The following is a 16,313-nucleotide window of genomic DNA, read 5'->3' on the forward strand; positions in this document are numbered from 1 at the left end:
CTGGACATACTTACTGTTAGCTGTATTAGTCTTCTGGACTAATAGTTTTTCTAGTCTTCTACATGTGAAGAAGTGTATCTCATTATTCTTTTAATTTGCATTTCTTTATTAGTGAGGGATACTGGGATAAGAGATACTAAGCTGTACTCTTCTTTTGATGTGTATGTCTGGCCTCAGGGCATGAGTTGGGAAGTGTTTTGTGCAGGATGGTGTTAGTTCTTAGGTGAACATATGGTAATACTCACCTGTGATGGCATCTGGTCCTGGGCTTTCCTTTATGGAAAGATTATTGGTAATTATGATTTACTTTTTATTTTATATTGGTCTGCTCCGATTTTCTATTCCTTCTCGAGTCAGTTTCAGCAGCTTATGCTTTTTGAGAATCAGTCCATTTCATCTAGGTGATCTAATTTGTTGGCATACCACTTTGCCTAATAGTCCCTTATAATCCTTTTTATTTTTGTAGGGTTTGTGGTAACAGTCTTCCTTTTATTCTCAATTTTAGTAACCTTCTTTCTTTCTTGGTCATTCCTGCTAAAGACTTGTTGATTTGTTGATCATGTAGTATTGTTAAATTTCTCTGTGTTGGTGTTTGCCTTAGCACTCAGCCAGGCAGTTTACCTATCACTTCATGGCAAATAGATGGGGAAACAGTGGAAGCAGTGACAGACTTTATTTTTTTGGGCTCCAGAATCACTGCACATGTGACTGCAGCCATGAAATTAAGATACTTGCTCCTTGGAAGAAAAGTTATGACCAACCTAGACAGCATATTAAAAAGCAGAGACATTACTCTGCTAACAAAAGTCCATCTAGTCAAAGCTATGGTTTTTCCAGTAGTCATGTATGGATGTGAGAGTTGGACTATAAAGAAAGTTGAACCTGAAGAATTGATGCCTTTGAACTGTGGTGTTGGAGAAGACTCTTGAGAGTCCCTTGAACTGCAAAGAGATCCAGCTAGTCCATCCTAAAGGAAATCAGTCCTGAATATTCCTTGGAAGGACTGATGCTGAAGCTGAAACTCCAGTACTTTGGCCAACTGATGCGAAGAGCTGACTCATTTGAAAAGACTCTGATGCTGGGAAAGATTGAGGGCAGGAGGAGAAGGGGACGACAGGGGATGAGATGGTTGGATGGCATCACCGATTTAGTGGACATGGGTTTGGGTGGACTCTGGGAGTTGGTGATGGACAGGGAGGCCTGGCGTGCTGTGGTTCATGGGGTCGCAAAGAGTCGGACACGACTGAGTGACTGAACTGAACTGAACTGAACTGAAGGCAGTTGACAACTCTGCCTTAACTTTCACCTCTTACTTGTGCAGTCTCAAGGTCAGCAGGAGGTGAGAGCTTAGGACTTTCTCAGGTAATTCTTGAACCTGCGTATAGCTCTACATGTGTGTGACTTCAGTGCCCCCAATGGACGTCACATTTCCCAGCTTTTCCTTTAAGGCTTTTGTGTAGTCTGTTGTCTGTCCTGACTGTTACCCATCTTTCAGGCACTATAAAGGTAAAACACACGCCTCTAATCACTTTTCTTTTTTCTTTCTTTTTGGCTGCACTGAATCTTCATTGCTGTGCCCGGGCGTTCTCTAGTTGTGGTGAACAGGGGCGACTCTAGTTGAGGTGTGTGGGATTCTTGTTGCAGTGGCTTCTCTTGTGGAGGTTTAGGGCATGTGGGCTCAGGAGTTGTAGTTGACGGGCTTAGTTTGCTCTGCGGCTTGTGGAATCTCCCAAACCAAGGGTCAAACCTGTGTCCCCTGTATTGGCAGAGGCGTTCTTAACCACTGGGCCACCAGGGAAGTCCCCTTGTGATCAGTTTTGATGAGCACTTAGGCTCTCCCCTTCCCCTGAGGCTTTTTTTGCTCTGGGCACACTCTGAGTTAGGCTTGTACTTGGAGGCTTGCAGTGAACCAGGAGATAGGTCAGTTCATTACAGTTCTTGGGAAGGAAGCTTTGAAAGAGCCCCAGCTTCATTCTTTCTCACTGGTGACTGTCAAGCTGCTATGGGAATACAAGCTTATTTCTCAAGGCTACTGTGTAGCTAGAGAGCTTTGGATAGGACTAGTGAAGTGAGTGAAGTCGCTCAGTCATGCCTGACTCTTTGCGACCCCATGGACTGTAGCCTACCAGGTTCCTCCATCCTTGGGATTTTCCAGGCAGGAATAGTGGAGTGGCTTGCTGTTTCCTTCTCCAGGGGATCTTCCTTACCCAGGGATTGAACCCGGGTCTCCCGCATTGTAGTCAGACGCTTTACCATCTGAGCCACCAGGGATAGGACTAGGGGAAGTTAAAATGACATAAAACTCACTGGTCTTCTTAAGATCTAGCTTCTTTTCTTTAGTAATTGCTCCCCAGATAGCTGTAAGTGATGGTCATTCAGTTGTGTCCGATTGCAACACCATGGACTGTACCCCACAAAGCTTCTCTGTCCATGGTATTTTCTAGGCAAGAATACTGAAATGAAAAAAAAAAAAAAGGAATACTGAAATGGGTTGCCATTCCCTTCTCCAGGGGATCTTCTGACCTAGGGGTAGACCTGGGTCTCCTGTGTTGCAAGCAGGGTCTTTCCCTTTGAACCATCAGGGAAGCCTTTGGTTAATTTTCAGAGTTCTGAATAACGTGATTCTGACAGTTTTTACCTGTTCTTTCTTTTCTCTTATGGAGAGGTGAATTTTTAGAGTTCTTTGCCGTTTCTCCTGACATCATCCTCTGTATTTTCTTAATGAAAACTTTCTCTTTTGACACATTACCCAAAACATGATGGGTTTGATAGCCAAAGTAGTTTTACCTGCTAGAATGGTGGATGTTTTTTCTCTTCTCATTTACCCAGTAATTCTCATTACAGAGTTTTCATGGTAACTGTCCTCTATTCTGACCTTTCTGTCCCTGCCTTGTGGTCCAGAGTCTGGTCCAGAGAAGACATGAAAGAACAGAGCTCTCCATATGTTATAACATTAGGGAATATACTTACACCTCTTTTGGAAACTTCAAATAAAGACAATCATAATGTAGTGTTTTGTCTTTGGATTCTTTTATTTAGAATACTTTTGAGATTCACCTGTGTTAGAGCGTGTGGTATTAGTGGTTAATTCCTTTTTAGTGCTATGTATTATTTCATTCTGGAGATACACCACACTTTATCTATTCAACAACTGATCGACATATATATAGTTTTTACTTTCAGCTATGCATAATGCTGCTGTGAACATTTGTGTGTGGACATATATATTTTTATTTCTTTTGGGTAGATACTTAGGAATGAAATTACTTGGTTATATGGTAAGTATATATTTATCTTTTTCATAAACTGTTGAGTTGTTCTTCTAAGTGACTGGACCATTTTACATTCCTACTAGCAATGTGTGAGAATTCCACTTTCTAACCTTCCCTACACCTGTTACTGTTCAATTTTTTGATGATAGTCTCCTAGTGGGTGTGTAGTAATATTTGTTTTGACTGTGTCTGCATTTTTCCAAAAACTAACGATATTGAGCATTTTATCATGTTCTTACTAGTCATTTATATTTCTTCTTTGATAAGATGTCTGTGTAACTCTTTGCCCATTTTTTAGTTGGGTTATTTGTCTTACAACTGAGTTGTAAGAAGTTCTTTTATATTCGCAGTACAAGCTTCTTATCAGATATATCATTTGAAAATATTTTCTTCTAGTCTGTAATTTGTTTTTTCATGTTATTAATGATGTCTTTTGAAGAGGAAAAGTTTGTAATTTTGAAATCCAGTTTACTAATTTTTTTCTTATACAAATAGTCATGAAGATTTTTTTCCTATTCTGAGATTTCTTGCATAGTTTTAGTGCTCACATGTAGGTCTGTGATCCGTTTTGAGTTAATTTTTGCATATGGTATGAAATACATGTCTAAGGCTATTTTTTTGCATATGGATATTTTATTGCTCCACCATCACTGTTGAAAAGACTGCCCTGTCTATCGCACACCCATCAGAGACTGACTGACCGGGCTATGAGGGCTTGCTTCTGAAGCGTGTGTTCTGTCCCGTTGTCTCTGTCTGTCCTCACACCGTTCCTAACCACGGTGTCCTGATCGATGTAGCTTTAGAGTATGTGTGAAATTTGAAGTCTTCCTACTTTGTTTTTCTTTTTATGATTCTGTTGTACATGCAGGGTTTCTTTGGTTTCCATTTGAATTTTGGGGTCAGCTTGTCAGTTTCTGAAAGCTTATTAAGAGTTTGATAGGGATTGCACTGCATTTTTAGATCAGCGTGGGAGAAAAAATACTGAGTCCAAAAATGTTAAGTATTCTGATCCATGTACATGAAATGAAATGTCTGTTGATGCATTTAGGTCTTTAATTTCTCTTTGAATGTTTTGTACTCTTTGGTATGAGTCTTGTTTCTTAAATATATTCCTGAATGTTTGTTCTTTTTAGTGCTGTTATAAGCGAAATTATTTTAATTTTTTGGGGGGTAGGGTTATTTGTTGCTGGTATGGAGAGATATAGTTGATTTTCTTATATTGATCTTGTATTCTGTCACCTTGCTAAAGTGCTTTATTCTAGTAGGTTTCTTTTTTTTGAAAGATTCTTTAGGATTTTAATCCCATTATTATACTTTTCTTTGGTAATAGGATTTGCTGACCTCTTCCCTTTGCAGAAATCCCCATCCCTTCATTTGTTTTAAAGAATATATTAATCTTTGCTGTTAATAACTCTTCTATTTGTAACTGCTTGTAGGTTGCTTTTTAAAGTCTGTGTGAATGACATTCCTAAGAAATCAGTTAGATCTGTAACTGCTTTGTTATTATTATATAAATAAGATTATTTGGTTATGTTTCTTTCCAGGTTCCTCCCAGCAAAATAGACTATGAATATAGTGAACTCATCCTGTACCAGAATCAAGTAATGCGGGAGGCAGATCTGTTTCAGGAATCCTTGGAACATATAGAAACATATGAGAAACAAATATGTGATAAACTTTTGGTGGAAGAAATTAAAGGTTAGTTGAATTGCTTTTTCTTTTTTTAAAAATGGTCTCGATTAAAGATGAGAATAAAAGCTGTACTTGGGTTCCCTGGTGGTTCCCACAGTAAAGAATCTGCTGCAATGCAGGAGATGTGGGTTTGATCCCTGGGTCAGGAAGAGTCTTCTGAAGGAGGAGGCAACAACCCACTCAAGTATTCTTATCTGGGAAATCCCATGGACAGAGGAGCCTGGCAGTTGCAAACAGACAGGACTGACTGACTAAGACTTTCACTTTCATGTCCTGACACTTAACTGAGACTATATATCAGGCAGTGTTCTAAATAGTTTTATTATTAAACCATTAATAATTAATGTAATCCTCATAACAACCCTGTGATGTAGTTGTTACATCCATTTTAGAGATCAGGAACTGAGGAACAGAGAGGTTAAGTGAGTAGCCCAGAGTCACACAGCTAATTAAGTTGAGTAGTGCAGGGTTTGAGTGCAGGGATTTGGACTCCAGATTCCTTTTTCTAAAGCAGTGTGTTATACTACTTTCATATTCATCCCCTCTCCCAATACTTATCTCCATATATAGTAAAATGAGATTAGTAAATGATGACACTGGGATCATCATGAAAGCAAGATTCATTTATTTTCATTATAGGCTAATTAAGACAGGATCCTGAGAAATAAGTTTGTTAAAAGTGTTATTCAACAAAGTCAAACATTTTCTTTTTTATATTTAACTTTGCTCATCAGTTACCCATTTCCTGAGGAATATTGTATAAACTGTCCATTTGAATTAAAGATTAGTTTAAAACTAAAATCCCATATAATTGCAGAACTTCTAAAACTTAATAAAAATACTTGCCAAGATTTATTTAGTCTTTCACAGTAGTAATTGCTTAACTGGCTTAATTTCATGGAATATTTTATCACTTCTAACATGGATATTATTTATTATGCCTTTTTATATTTGAAGAAACTAGGAGAGGTTAAGGACTTGCCTGAAGTTGCCTAGCCTTTTAAGAGTTAATTTCTAAGCATATTTTTCTGATTTCAGAGCCTTTCCTTATTTTTGTTGTTTTGTTTTAATTTAAATAGTCTTTATTTTTTAGAGCAGTTCTAGGTTCACAGCAAAACTGAGTGGAAGGCACAGATCTCCCATACACCCTCTGTCCACATACGTGCACAGACTCCTCCCTGCCCCAGGTCTGTAGTCTACATGTGGGTTCACGCTTGGTGTTGTACACCTTCTAGGATTTAAACTGTGTACTGACATGTAGCTACCATTACAGTAGCACACAGAGTGGCTTCACTGCCGTAAAAACCCGGCGCTCTACCTGTTTGTTTCTCCTTGCCTCCAACCCTTGGCAGTCCGAGATCATTGTACTGTCTCCTTACTTGCACCTTTTACAGTATGTATTAGAGATGGAATCATACAGTACGTAGCCTTTTTATATTGGCTTTTTTCACTTAGCAGTGTCCTTTTAAGGTTCCCTCGTGTCATTTTTTGAGTCCTTTTAACTGCTGTCCTTTACTCCTGTGGAGGAATGGGGCACAGTCATTGTTTGTTTTTTTCCCTCTCCTTTTATATAAATTGGAGTATAGTTGACATACTATTTATAGTTTTAAGTAGTAGATGCTTAGTTGTATTCACTTTGTACCAAGTACTGTGCTGACCATTTTTAAGTACATTATTTCAGTTGATGATCATAAAAATAGACTGATACAGTTGATATTTTGCAAGCAAGGAAATGAAAATTGAGAGTTTTATAAGTTACTCAGGGTTCCAAAACTAGAAAGGGGTAAAACTGGTAATTATAGCTGTTAGTCTTTTTTGTAATTAGAGGATAATTACTTTACAATATTGTGGTGGCTTCTGTCATACGTAAACATAAATTGGTGACAGGTGTACATATGTGCCCTCCCCCCTTGAACCGATTTCCCACTCCTGTTAGTCTTACTCTAGAGATTGAGTAATATATAATATACATATATAGTAAAATAATGCATATAATAACTATAATATGATGATGATAAAAGCCAAAATGGTATGTATGACTGAAGGCATTTCAAAGGGTTATTTGAAACAAATTCTTCAGGAAGTGGGAAAGCTTAGTGATAGAAAGTTGAGGTATATTCTTTTTCAAGATTCTCCCCATTGTCTTGATTAGATTTGGTTTTATCTGAGAAGTTTAGATTCTCTTTCCCATACCCCCTTACAATTTATATGGCTTAGGTAAAGGAACTGAGTGTTAGAGATGACTCACATGTGAACTTGGTTTGTGTAGTTTCTTGCTCTGAAATGATATTTAGTGTTATTGTTTTGTGAGTTAAACTTCTCTGATTTTGGTAACCTGGAAAGGACACTAAGAGAATTATATAGAGAATTGTTTAACACAAAAATTGATTAGGAAAAATGCATTGAAAATCTTGCAGTAGGAAGGTAGAGATACTTCGTTGGAATCATTTACCAATCTGTAAATAGGGTGTCTTTAGTTATCTTAAAGGGTGTATAAAAATGTACAAAATTGCAAAAATTTTTACTAACAAGTTAATGTCATATATTTATATTTGGGGTGTGGGAGGGAGCCAAAAATGAATGTTAATAGAATACGTAAATGAAGGTTCATTTCTGAAAGCAAACTCCAAATTAATCTTTAGTTATTTAAACTACAACAACTACAAACCCTGAAGGGAAGCACATAAAATTCTGTCTTTCATAAATAACTGCTATACTAATAATGGTTAGTGAAAATCTCTGGGCTTAGAAAGGTATTTAATGTTTAAGTAAAATGAATGTGACATTTAAACTTAATTTTAGGGGAAATGCTGTTGAAATTGGGGCGATTAAAAGAAGCAAGTGAAGTATTCAAAAACTTGATTGATCGGAATGCAGAAAATTGGTGTTATTATGAAGGCTTGGAAAAAGCTCTGCAACTTAGTATGTAATGATTTTTCTCCTACCTTCTCTTAATTAGTATTTGAAGTATAGTAAAAAGTAGTAAAATATAAAGTTATAGTCATATTTGAAGATGTATATTTTTAATATTAGCATTTATTTTTCCATTTAGGAAAGTTGCAGGTTAAACATGGGAGTGAAAATGAATTCAGATATTTAGAATATTTAAGTGATAAACACTTACAGATAATTTTAGGTTTCTTCATCCCAATGGTCAGTTAGTTACCAATTTAGACTGACTAGACTGATGGGGTAGAAAATGGGCATTCCCTTTCTGGGAAATGTCATAATTATTTAATATTTTTAAACAATTATACAGGACTGTTACTCTCAACCTCTAAGCATAAGAATTGGGCCAAAGCAGTGTTGTTGAGAGTATGTTGTACACAGCATCAGCATAAAAACTATCGTTTTACTTTCAAACTAGGCTAATGTGTACGGAATATGAATACATATTTTGAAATTTGATAACCTTGACTCCTTTCAGAATCTAGAATATTATTCCAAACTTTCCTTAATATTTTCATAATTAAATATTTTTAGGAGCAGTTAGTATTGCCAAAATTATATTTACTCATGGGTAAAAAGTATATGGCTAAAATAATTATGAAACTAGTATGAAATAAGTCTGAAACTCAAAGATATTGAAATAGAAAAATTTTTTAATTTAAAAAACATGGTAAATAGGTAACTACCCGTATTTACAGTAGGAAGAAATTCGAGAAAAAATTTATTTTTTGTTATCCTAATTACTTGTATACTTAAATTCAAGTTTCGTGTTTGTACTTAACACAATTATTAAAAAATTTTTTCCTTACATAATTGTTTTTGTGAAAATAATGAAAAGTAAAATATTGATTAGATTAGTAATCTCTTGTTTAAAAAAAGGACAAAAGTCATGTGTCCGAAGGTTGGAAATGTGAGATAACTGATTTTTGTTTACCAGTTACTGACATACATTAATAACTGTTTTAGTAAAATGAATGGACTGTGTTCCATCTGTCAGGATCCATGCTCACTATAAAATACATTGATTATGAAACTAATTCCATTATTGTGCTCGGTTCCTTGGGACCTTTTCTCCCCCGTGGTAAGTTCTGGAGCTCCAGCACATGACTTCACAAAGGACACTGAAGTCGGTTGGTCTTACCTGTGTTGATAAGACTTGGTCTATCTGAGGTAGTGGGAGACTTGTTTTTCTACTCATAGCTTGTTTCGTTCCCCAAGGTTAGGCATACATATGAGAACTGCTTTTTAAAATTTTGCAATAACCTTCTTGTAAATTTTAGTATAAGACTCCTTAAATATTTCATGAAGTTCCCAGATCATTAGCAGAATGTGAGAATAATTTTTCACATAACCCATTTTTAAAAACTCAACCATTTTGGAGCTTCAAAACATATTACTGGCGGAAGGAAGGAGTCTAAATAAAACCAGACTTTACTTTTTAAAGTTCTGTGTTTATAATCTTGATACTGAATACTACATTTGCTGTGGAGATACCTTGACTGCTAGCACCAAGGGTTATTCTTAACAATAATAATGTAGGTGTGGTCTGAATTAAAATCCACCTAGAACCTTACAGTTTAAAAATGAGTTTGCTTTTTCTTGAAATTTGCTGTAAATATCTTATTGCTCATATTAAATAGCCTCTGTAGATTATACAGGATATTATTTTAGAGTAGTAAACTAGACCTAGAACCTATTCTTCAGATTGTTACTGTACTTATAGATCTTGTATTTAGTACTATAAAATTAGGTTGGTCCTGAGAGGGAAGATACAACTTTCTGTTAGAAGTACATTTTATATCATAATATTTGGGTGAAGTAATTGCCACTTTAAAAAGTCTGTACTAACGGGGTTCTTTTTTTGGGGCACCTGGATGGGGACATGAACTAATGGGGTTCTTTATTATACAGTTTCATTGAAGATTTTGACTGTCAAAGTGACCTTAGAAACTTAATTCTTATCTTTTAAAATATTGCAGTCATGACCCTAAAACTGTTGCTTCTTAAGCTTATCTCTCAGTGCTACTGACTTCTTGGATTTATATGGGTTATATTAGGTTAGAGGCGGAGAAGGCAATGGCAACCCACTCCAGTACTCTTGCCTGGAAAATCCCATAGACAGAGGAGCCTGGTGGACTTCAGTCCATAGGGTTGTGAAGAGTCGGACACGACTGAGCGACCTCACTTTCACTTTTCACTTTCATGCATTGGAGAAGGAAATGGCAACCCACTCCAGTGTTCTTGCCTGGAGAATCCCAGGGACGGGGGAGCCTGGTGGGCTACTGTCTATGGGGTCACACAGAGTTGGACACGACTGAAGCGACTTAGCAGCAGGTTAGAGGATTTATGTCAGATGTGTTCTAAAGGAACATTTTCTTTTCCATGGATTGTGCACACAGGAATGTAAGAGGAGTATGTTGCTTCTATGAGTCTTGTGTATATATTATTTGAGTTGGATGTAGAATCTGTTGTGAAGTTTTGGATTTCTCTTTGAATTTAAAATGGTCATTGACTGATGATATTATTTCACTACCACAGAGTTTCTAATGTGATTCCTACAAAAATTGAGAGCAGTTTTAATATTGATCATGAGATTTTTAATTTTTAACATACTTTTTAAAGTTTATTAGTTTTTATCATAAAGTTTTAAAGTTTATAAAGTTTTTATCATAGATAAAAGTTTTGATGCTTTGATCTCACACATATTTACTGATAATAGGCACTTTAGAAGAGAGACTTCAAATTTATGAAGACATTAGTAAGCAGCACCCCAGAGCAATTTCACCTAGAAGATTACCTTTGAATCTTGTCCCAGGTAATATTAGGATATCATTTGTAACACTAATAATTACTTGTTGAAATTACTCAACACCAGTCACATTTTAAAAACTTGTTTCTGGAAGAGAGTACACCAGTCTTAGGGGTGGGAGTCATCAATTATTAATTTGTTATACATATGTTGTTAAGAGTATTTATATTGGTTTAGCTTTAGATTGATTTTAAGTGTCAGAAGTTATCTATATAAAATGGTTTTTCTTATGTGACTTTAAAAAGTAAACACCATATTTAGGAGGTAAATTAAATTCCATAGAATTGATGAAAAATTATATGTAAGGTATTGTGATTTAAGTGGTAAAAGTTTTGAAGTTCTAGATTTTCTTTTTTAGGACATAAATTCAGAGAAAGAGTTGTGAATTCTTTGTTCCTGCCACAGTGTTTAAGAATGTTATCAATCCTGTGCAAGGCCCTCACCTCAGAGTTGACCACGTTCCTGAATTTTGCTTTTTAGCATTTTTGTAGAGCTATGTATTTTGTATCCCTAGAAACAAAAACAAAAAATCTCATTTTGTACTTTATGTAATTTGGAGCACTGTGGTATATACTCTTATGGTTTTTTTTAATTGAACAATAGTGTATTCATGACCTTGATCTAAATTTTAGTGTGTAGCTGAATTCATTTGCTATTGAGGTAAAGAGTCTATTAGCTCTTGAGATAGTTAATGACTTCATTGATGATTTTATGTGCCTTTTTCTTTTTTTGCTCCAGCTTCCTTTTAAAATTATTGCTAACAAAGCATAAATCAAAGTTGCATTATTTACAGTTTAACACAGTACAACATACAGATCTCATTCAACACATCTGTATTCCAGAAAAAAATTTTTTTGAAATATTTCCCTCTAGAAGTTGTTTTAGATTGTTTCCATCTTTTTTTTTTTACCCTTTTTTAAAAATTTTAATTGGAGGCTAATTACTTTACATTGTTGTGGTTTTGCCATAGATTGACATGAGTCAACCACGGGAACACATGTGTCCCCCCATCCTGAAGCCCCCTCCCACTTCCCTTCCCAGCCCATCCCTTTGGGTTGTCGCAGAGCAGCAGCTTGGAGTGCCCTGCTTTATGCTTTGAACTTGCCCTGGTTGTCTGTTTTACATATGGTAATATACGTGTTTCAATGCTGTTCTCACAAATCATCTCACCCTTGCTTTTCCCACGTTGTCCGAGAGTCTGTTCTTTACATCTGTGTCTCTTTTGCTGTCTTGCATATAGTGACCCGTTATGTTTTTGTAAACCAAAACTAACCATCACAGATTTAATGTTCTTTGGTAATGCAGGCTGTATACATCTGATTTGTCTACACAATTCTTCAAAGGTACCAATAAAATAGAAATCCATCTGATTCTCCCGGCCTGCTTTAAAAACACATAAATCTCAGTTTTAAGTACAAGGAGAGGGTTGATTTCTTACCTCTGTGTATAGAGCTGAGTACGTGTCATATGACAGATGCTTATATGACTGGCTGACTAATACCTGGTTACCAGTTTTAACAGAAATACCAACACTGTGCAGGATATGAGGACCTGAGAGTTTTGAAGGCATCATGTGCCTTTTTCTGAAAGTCATCTTTTATTTTTAGTTGCAGGTGCTTTAGATAATGAATTATTTATTGAAACTTCTGGCATGTCTTTTGGTACAAGTCAGACCTTAGAAAGCTAATGTGACTTAAAAATCTCTATCCTAGTCATGGGTCCGAGGAGGGAAAGTATTTTCGTTTGTTTCGTATGATTTTTTTTTTCTTTTTTAAAAATTTTATTTTTAACTGGAGGATACTTGTTTTACATTAGGGAATGTATTTTCTTATGCATTTTCTCATTTACAATGGAAATGTTTGTTTAAATAATTGTGTTGTTTTCCTTTTATCAAAAGGTTAATGGAAATGAAGAGCTTTTAGTAGACTGATATATGAAATACCTCTTAGAAATGTATTGGATTGAAAAAAAAGAGATGTATTGGATTAGTAGATACAAGTTTATTTAAAAATAAATAGTGCCTCTCAGTTACATAAATGATGAATGTATTTCTCTGAATCTCTGTTTTGTTTTGACTTTGTGAACTAGGCAAATTTCCTAATGCTTTCAAGGGAACATTAAGTCCAAGTGGATGTTAGTAGGCTTGGTGGGGAGGGTGCTGATGTACTGAGATATTTTCAGTCAGGTGAATTTGGGAAACTTGGTTAACGGTAGCAGTCAGGTTTGTGCAGGATTTCCTAGAACTTTAAGTAGACACATTGTGAGTTTCCAAGGTGGAATGTATTGAGCTCAGAGGAGCATTTCCCTAATAAGTGTTTGCTGGAAGATGCTTGGACTCACATTTCTGTATCTTCTTTAAAAACAAAACAAAAACAGCAAAGCAACTTGTTGAAATGTAGCTCACATACCATAAAATTCACTTTTTAAAGTGTGTAGCTCAGTGTGTTAGTGTGCCCAGGGAGCTGCACACCCGTCGTTCCTCTCTGGTGTCAGGGAATTGTCATCACTCCAAAAAGAAAACTCATGCCCGTTAGCAGCCGCTCCCAGCTCTCACCCTGCACCAGGCAGCCGCCACTCTAACTTTCTGTACCTGTGGATTTGCCTGTTTGGGACATTTTGTATAATTGTAATCATACCATACGTGGCCTTTTGTGTATAAGGTAGGAAGTATATTTTTATTGAAAGATAGCCTGGAGCCAGCTGTTGACTGTAAAGTGTAGTCTAGGTTAAAGTGGAATGATTCTGGACCCTCTAGGACTTTCTTTGTTTGAATTGCTAAAGGGGTCTTTTTACAAAAAGGCCTCAGTTGAGGGGTCTTGAGGGCTTGGGCTTCAGGGTCAGCAACCATCATGTGAGATTCTAACATAAACATGTGTTTACAAAGCTCTGGGGACCTATATAAAATTGTGCAGCTACTTAATTGAACCTGTGCAACAGCTGAATACTTCATGAACTTTTTTTGCCTGCTTAGAAATATTTTTATGTGTCATAAAGGTATCTCAGCATCACCAAAGGCAGTAAGATCTTTTCCTAGAAATGTGATGGGACTTGAAAATGCAAGTTTTGAAAAAGGCTTTCTGGTTTTTAAGTAAAAAGATTTATTACCAACAGATTAGTGAACACAACCAAAGTCCTGTGGAGATTCTCCACCAGCCTGAAAGTGCTATGAAAACGGAGCTTTTCAAAATACCTAGTTTAATTCCTCATGATGTATTAGTCTTCACTGGCCAAGGAGGGAGAAAGAGGGAAGGAGATAATCCAGAGTGTTAAACAGAGAATGCTAATCACATTTTCCTCCTATTTTATTTTTGTTTCATTGGATTATTTTTGTTTTTTATTGAGATATAATTGACATATATATGTTTAAGGTATACAATGTATTGATAAACATTTATATATTACAATATTACCACTGTAGTGTTAGCTGATACCTCTGTTAGGTCACATGATTATCATTTCTGTTTTGTAGTGAGAACATGCACCATTATTTAGAATAAATTCCCAGGTTATCAGATGCTGTCTGATCTTGCTTTTGTTCACTATTTTAGTGGTGGTTTTTGGCAATATCAATTTTTATGTGAATCTGCTACATCTAGTGAAGAATTAGCATAGCATTTCTGAAGATAGAAAACTTGTTTTACAAGCTGCAGTTCTAAATAGGCACATAATGATTGACAGGGGTTTTTTTTTTTCCTCCTCTAAAGAAAAGCCTATGGGAGTCCTGGTAATTAGGAAGAAGGGAAGTTACTTTTGTGAAACAGTTTTTCTGAACATACAAAAAAAAATTGATGAGATAGGTAGATAGTAATTTTGGGATATAGTATGTGACTAAGCAGTTGAGTAGCTGTATAGGCTTCTGGTTTAGACCCTGCATTCATATAGTTCCGAATAAAAGGGTACAAAATGGGTTTTCACTGGAAGGTCTTTTCATGTCTCTGTCCTCTGGCCACCAAGTTTACTTCCCCAGAGACAGCCGTTATTGCTAGTATGGCGTACTCTTCCAGAAATGTGCATATGCAAGCAAAGGTACGTGTGTGAGCGTTTATGTGTGATTTTCCTTTTTCCTCTCCCTTTTGTACAAAAGTAGCATAGATTGTTCTGTACCTGGTTTTCTTTTCACTTAACTGTCTGGAGTTCAGTCCTGTATCAGTATAGAAGACCTTTTGCACCGTTGAAATAACAATTTAATGGGAGAAGAGGCTTTCAGTGCAGTGGGTACTTGAGAACTGAGTGCATTGTTTGTTAAATGGTAGGTTGAGATTTGAAGAGTTTTTAGAGTAGCCTCTGACATGAAGATAAAATGCCTATTGTCTCTGTCGATGGTAGCGCATGTGGAAAACACTTCTGACTTTAGAAATACAACAGCTGTTAAATGTCAGTGTGTATGTTAGACAGCATTTATTGAGTGGTTATTGTGTGCTTACATGATACTTTTCATCTCATGTGAGCCTTGAAAGAGTACTCTTGAGGCTGGTGGTGTTATCCTCATCTTTGAGTGGATAATGTCACACAGGAGGTAAGCAACAAGGTCTCTGACCACCTAGCACAATATTGTTAACCTTTGTTTTATATCAGAGCAAGTGCTAGAAAGGTTTGATTTCTAAAACTAGTTTTGATTTTTGAGGAAGTAATCATGTATATCCAATCCAGAGTGATATTTTGTGTGGTTTTGGCATACTTTGTATATAATCTTTTGAAAATCCCAGGTTATCAGTTCAGGTCAGTTGCTCAGTTGTGTCTGACTCTTTGCAACCCTGTGGACTGCAGCACACCAGGCTTCCCTGTCCATCACCAACTCCCGGAGCTTACTCAAACTCATGTCCATCGAGTCGGTGATGCCATCCAACCATCTCATCCTCTCTCGTCCCTTTCTCCCACCTTCAATCTTTCCCAGCATCAGGGTCTTTTCCAATGAGTCAGCTCTTTGCATCAGGTGGCCAAAGTACTGGAGTTTCAGCTTCAGCATCAGTCCTTCCAGTGAATATTCAGGACTGATTTCCTTTAGGATGGACTGGTTGGATCTTCTTGCAGTCCAAGGGACTCTCAAGAGTCTTCTCCAACACCACAGTTTGAAAGTATCAATTCTTCTGCGCTCAGCTTTCTTTACAGTCCAACTGTCACATCCACACATGACTACTGGAAAAACCATAGTTTCGACTAGATGGACCTTTGTTGGCAAAGTAATGTCTCTGCTTTTTAATATGCTGTCTAGGTTGGTCATAGCTTTTCTTCCAAGAAGCAAGCGTCATGGCTGCAGTCACCATCCGCAGTGATTTTGGAGCCCCCAAAAATAAAGGCTGCCACTGTTTCCATTGTTTTCCCATCTATTTGCCATGAAGTGATGGGACTGGATGCCTTGATCTTTGTTTTCTGAATGTTGAGTTTTAAGCCAACTTTTTCACTTTTCCTCTTTTGCTTCCATCAAGAGGCTCTTTAGTTCTTCTTCGCTTTCTGCCATAAGGGTGGTGTCATCTGCATATCTAAGGCTATTGATATTTCGCCTGGCAATCTTGATTCCAACTTGTGCTTCATCCAGCCCAACATTTCAAGGTTATCAAGACTGCACAGGTTTATCAGGATTGCACAAAATT

At 36.6% G+C, this 16,313-nt stretch overlaps 1 protein-coding gene across 9 annotated transcripts in view; it reads left to right on the forward strand.

Moving 5' to 3' along the window:
* NAA16 (N-alpha-acetyltransferase 16, NatA auxiliary subunit) overlaps positions 1 to 16,313 on the forward strand; it is a 68,546-nt gene that overhangs the window by 12,765 nt on the left and 39,468 nt on the right. For 6 of the 9 annotated variants that reach the window (XR_006338874.1, XR_006338875.1, XM_043891837.1 and 3 more), the window contains exons 6-8: positions 4,817 to 4,970; positions 7,767 to 7,886; positions 10,633 to 10,728. Coding sequence is in view for 7 of the 9 variants with exons in the window: in XM_043891837.1 (XP_043747772.1) it covers positions 4,817 to 4,970; positions 7,767 to 7,886; positions 10,633 to 10,728 (370 nt within the window). In the remaining 2 variants the exon portion in view is untranslated. The remainder of the gene's footprint in view (positions 1 to 4,816; positions 4,971 to 7,766; positions 7,887 to 10,632; positions 10,729 to 16,313) is intronic. The other 3 variants (XM_043891838.1, XM_043891839.1, XM_043891840.1) reach the window with 3 other exon arrangements.

This window comes from Cervus elaphus, chromosome 30 (assembly GCF_910594005.1).
Source record: "Cervus elaphus chromosome 30, mCerEla1.1, whole genome shotgun sequence".
NCBI lineage: Eukaryota > Metazoa > Chordata > Mammalia > Artiodactyla > Cervidae > Cervus > Cervus elaphus.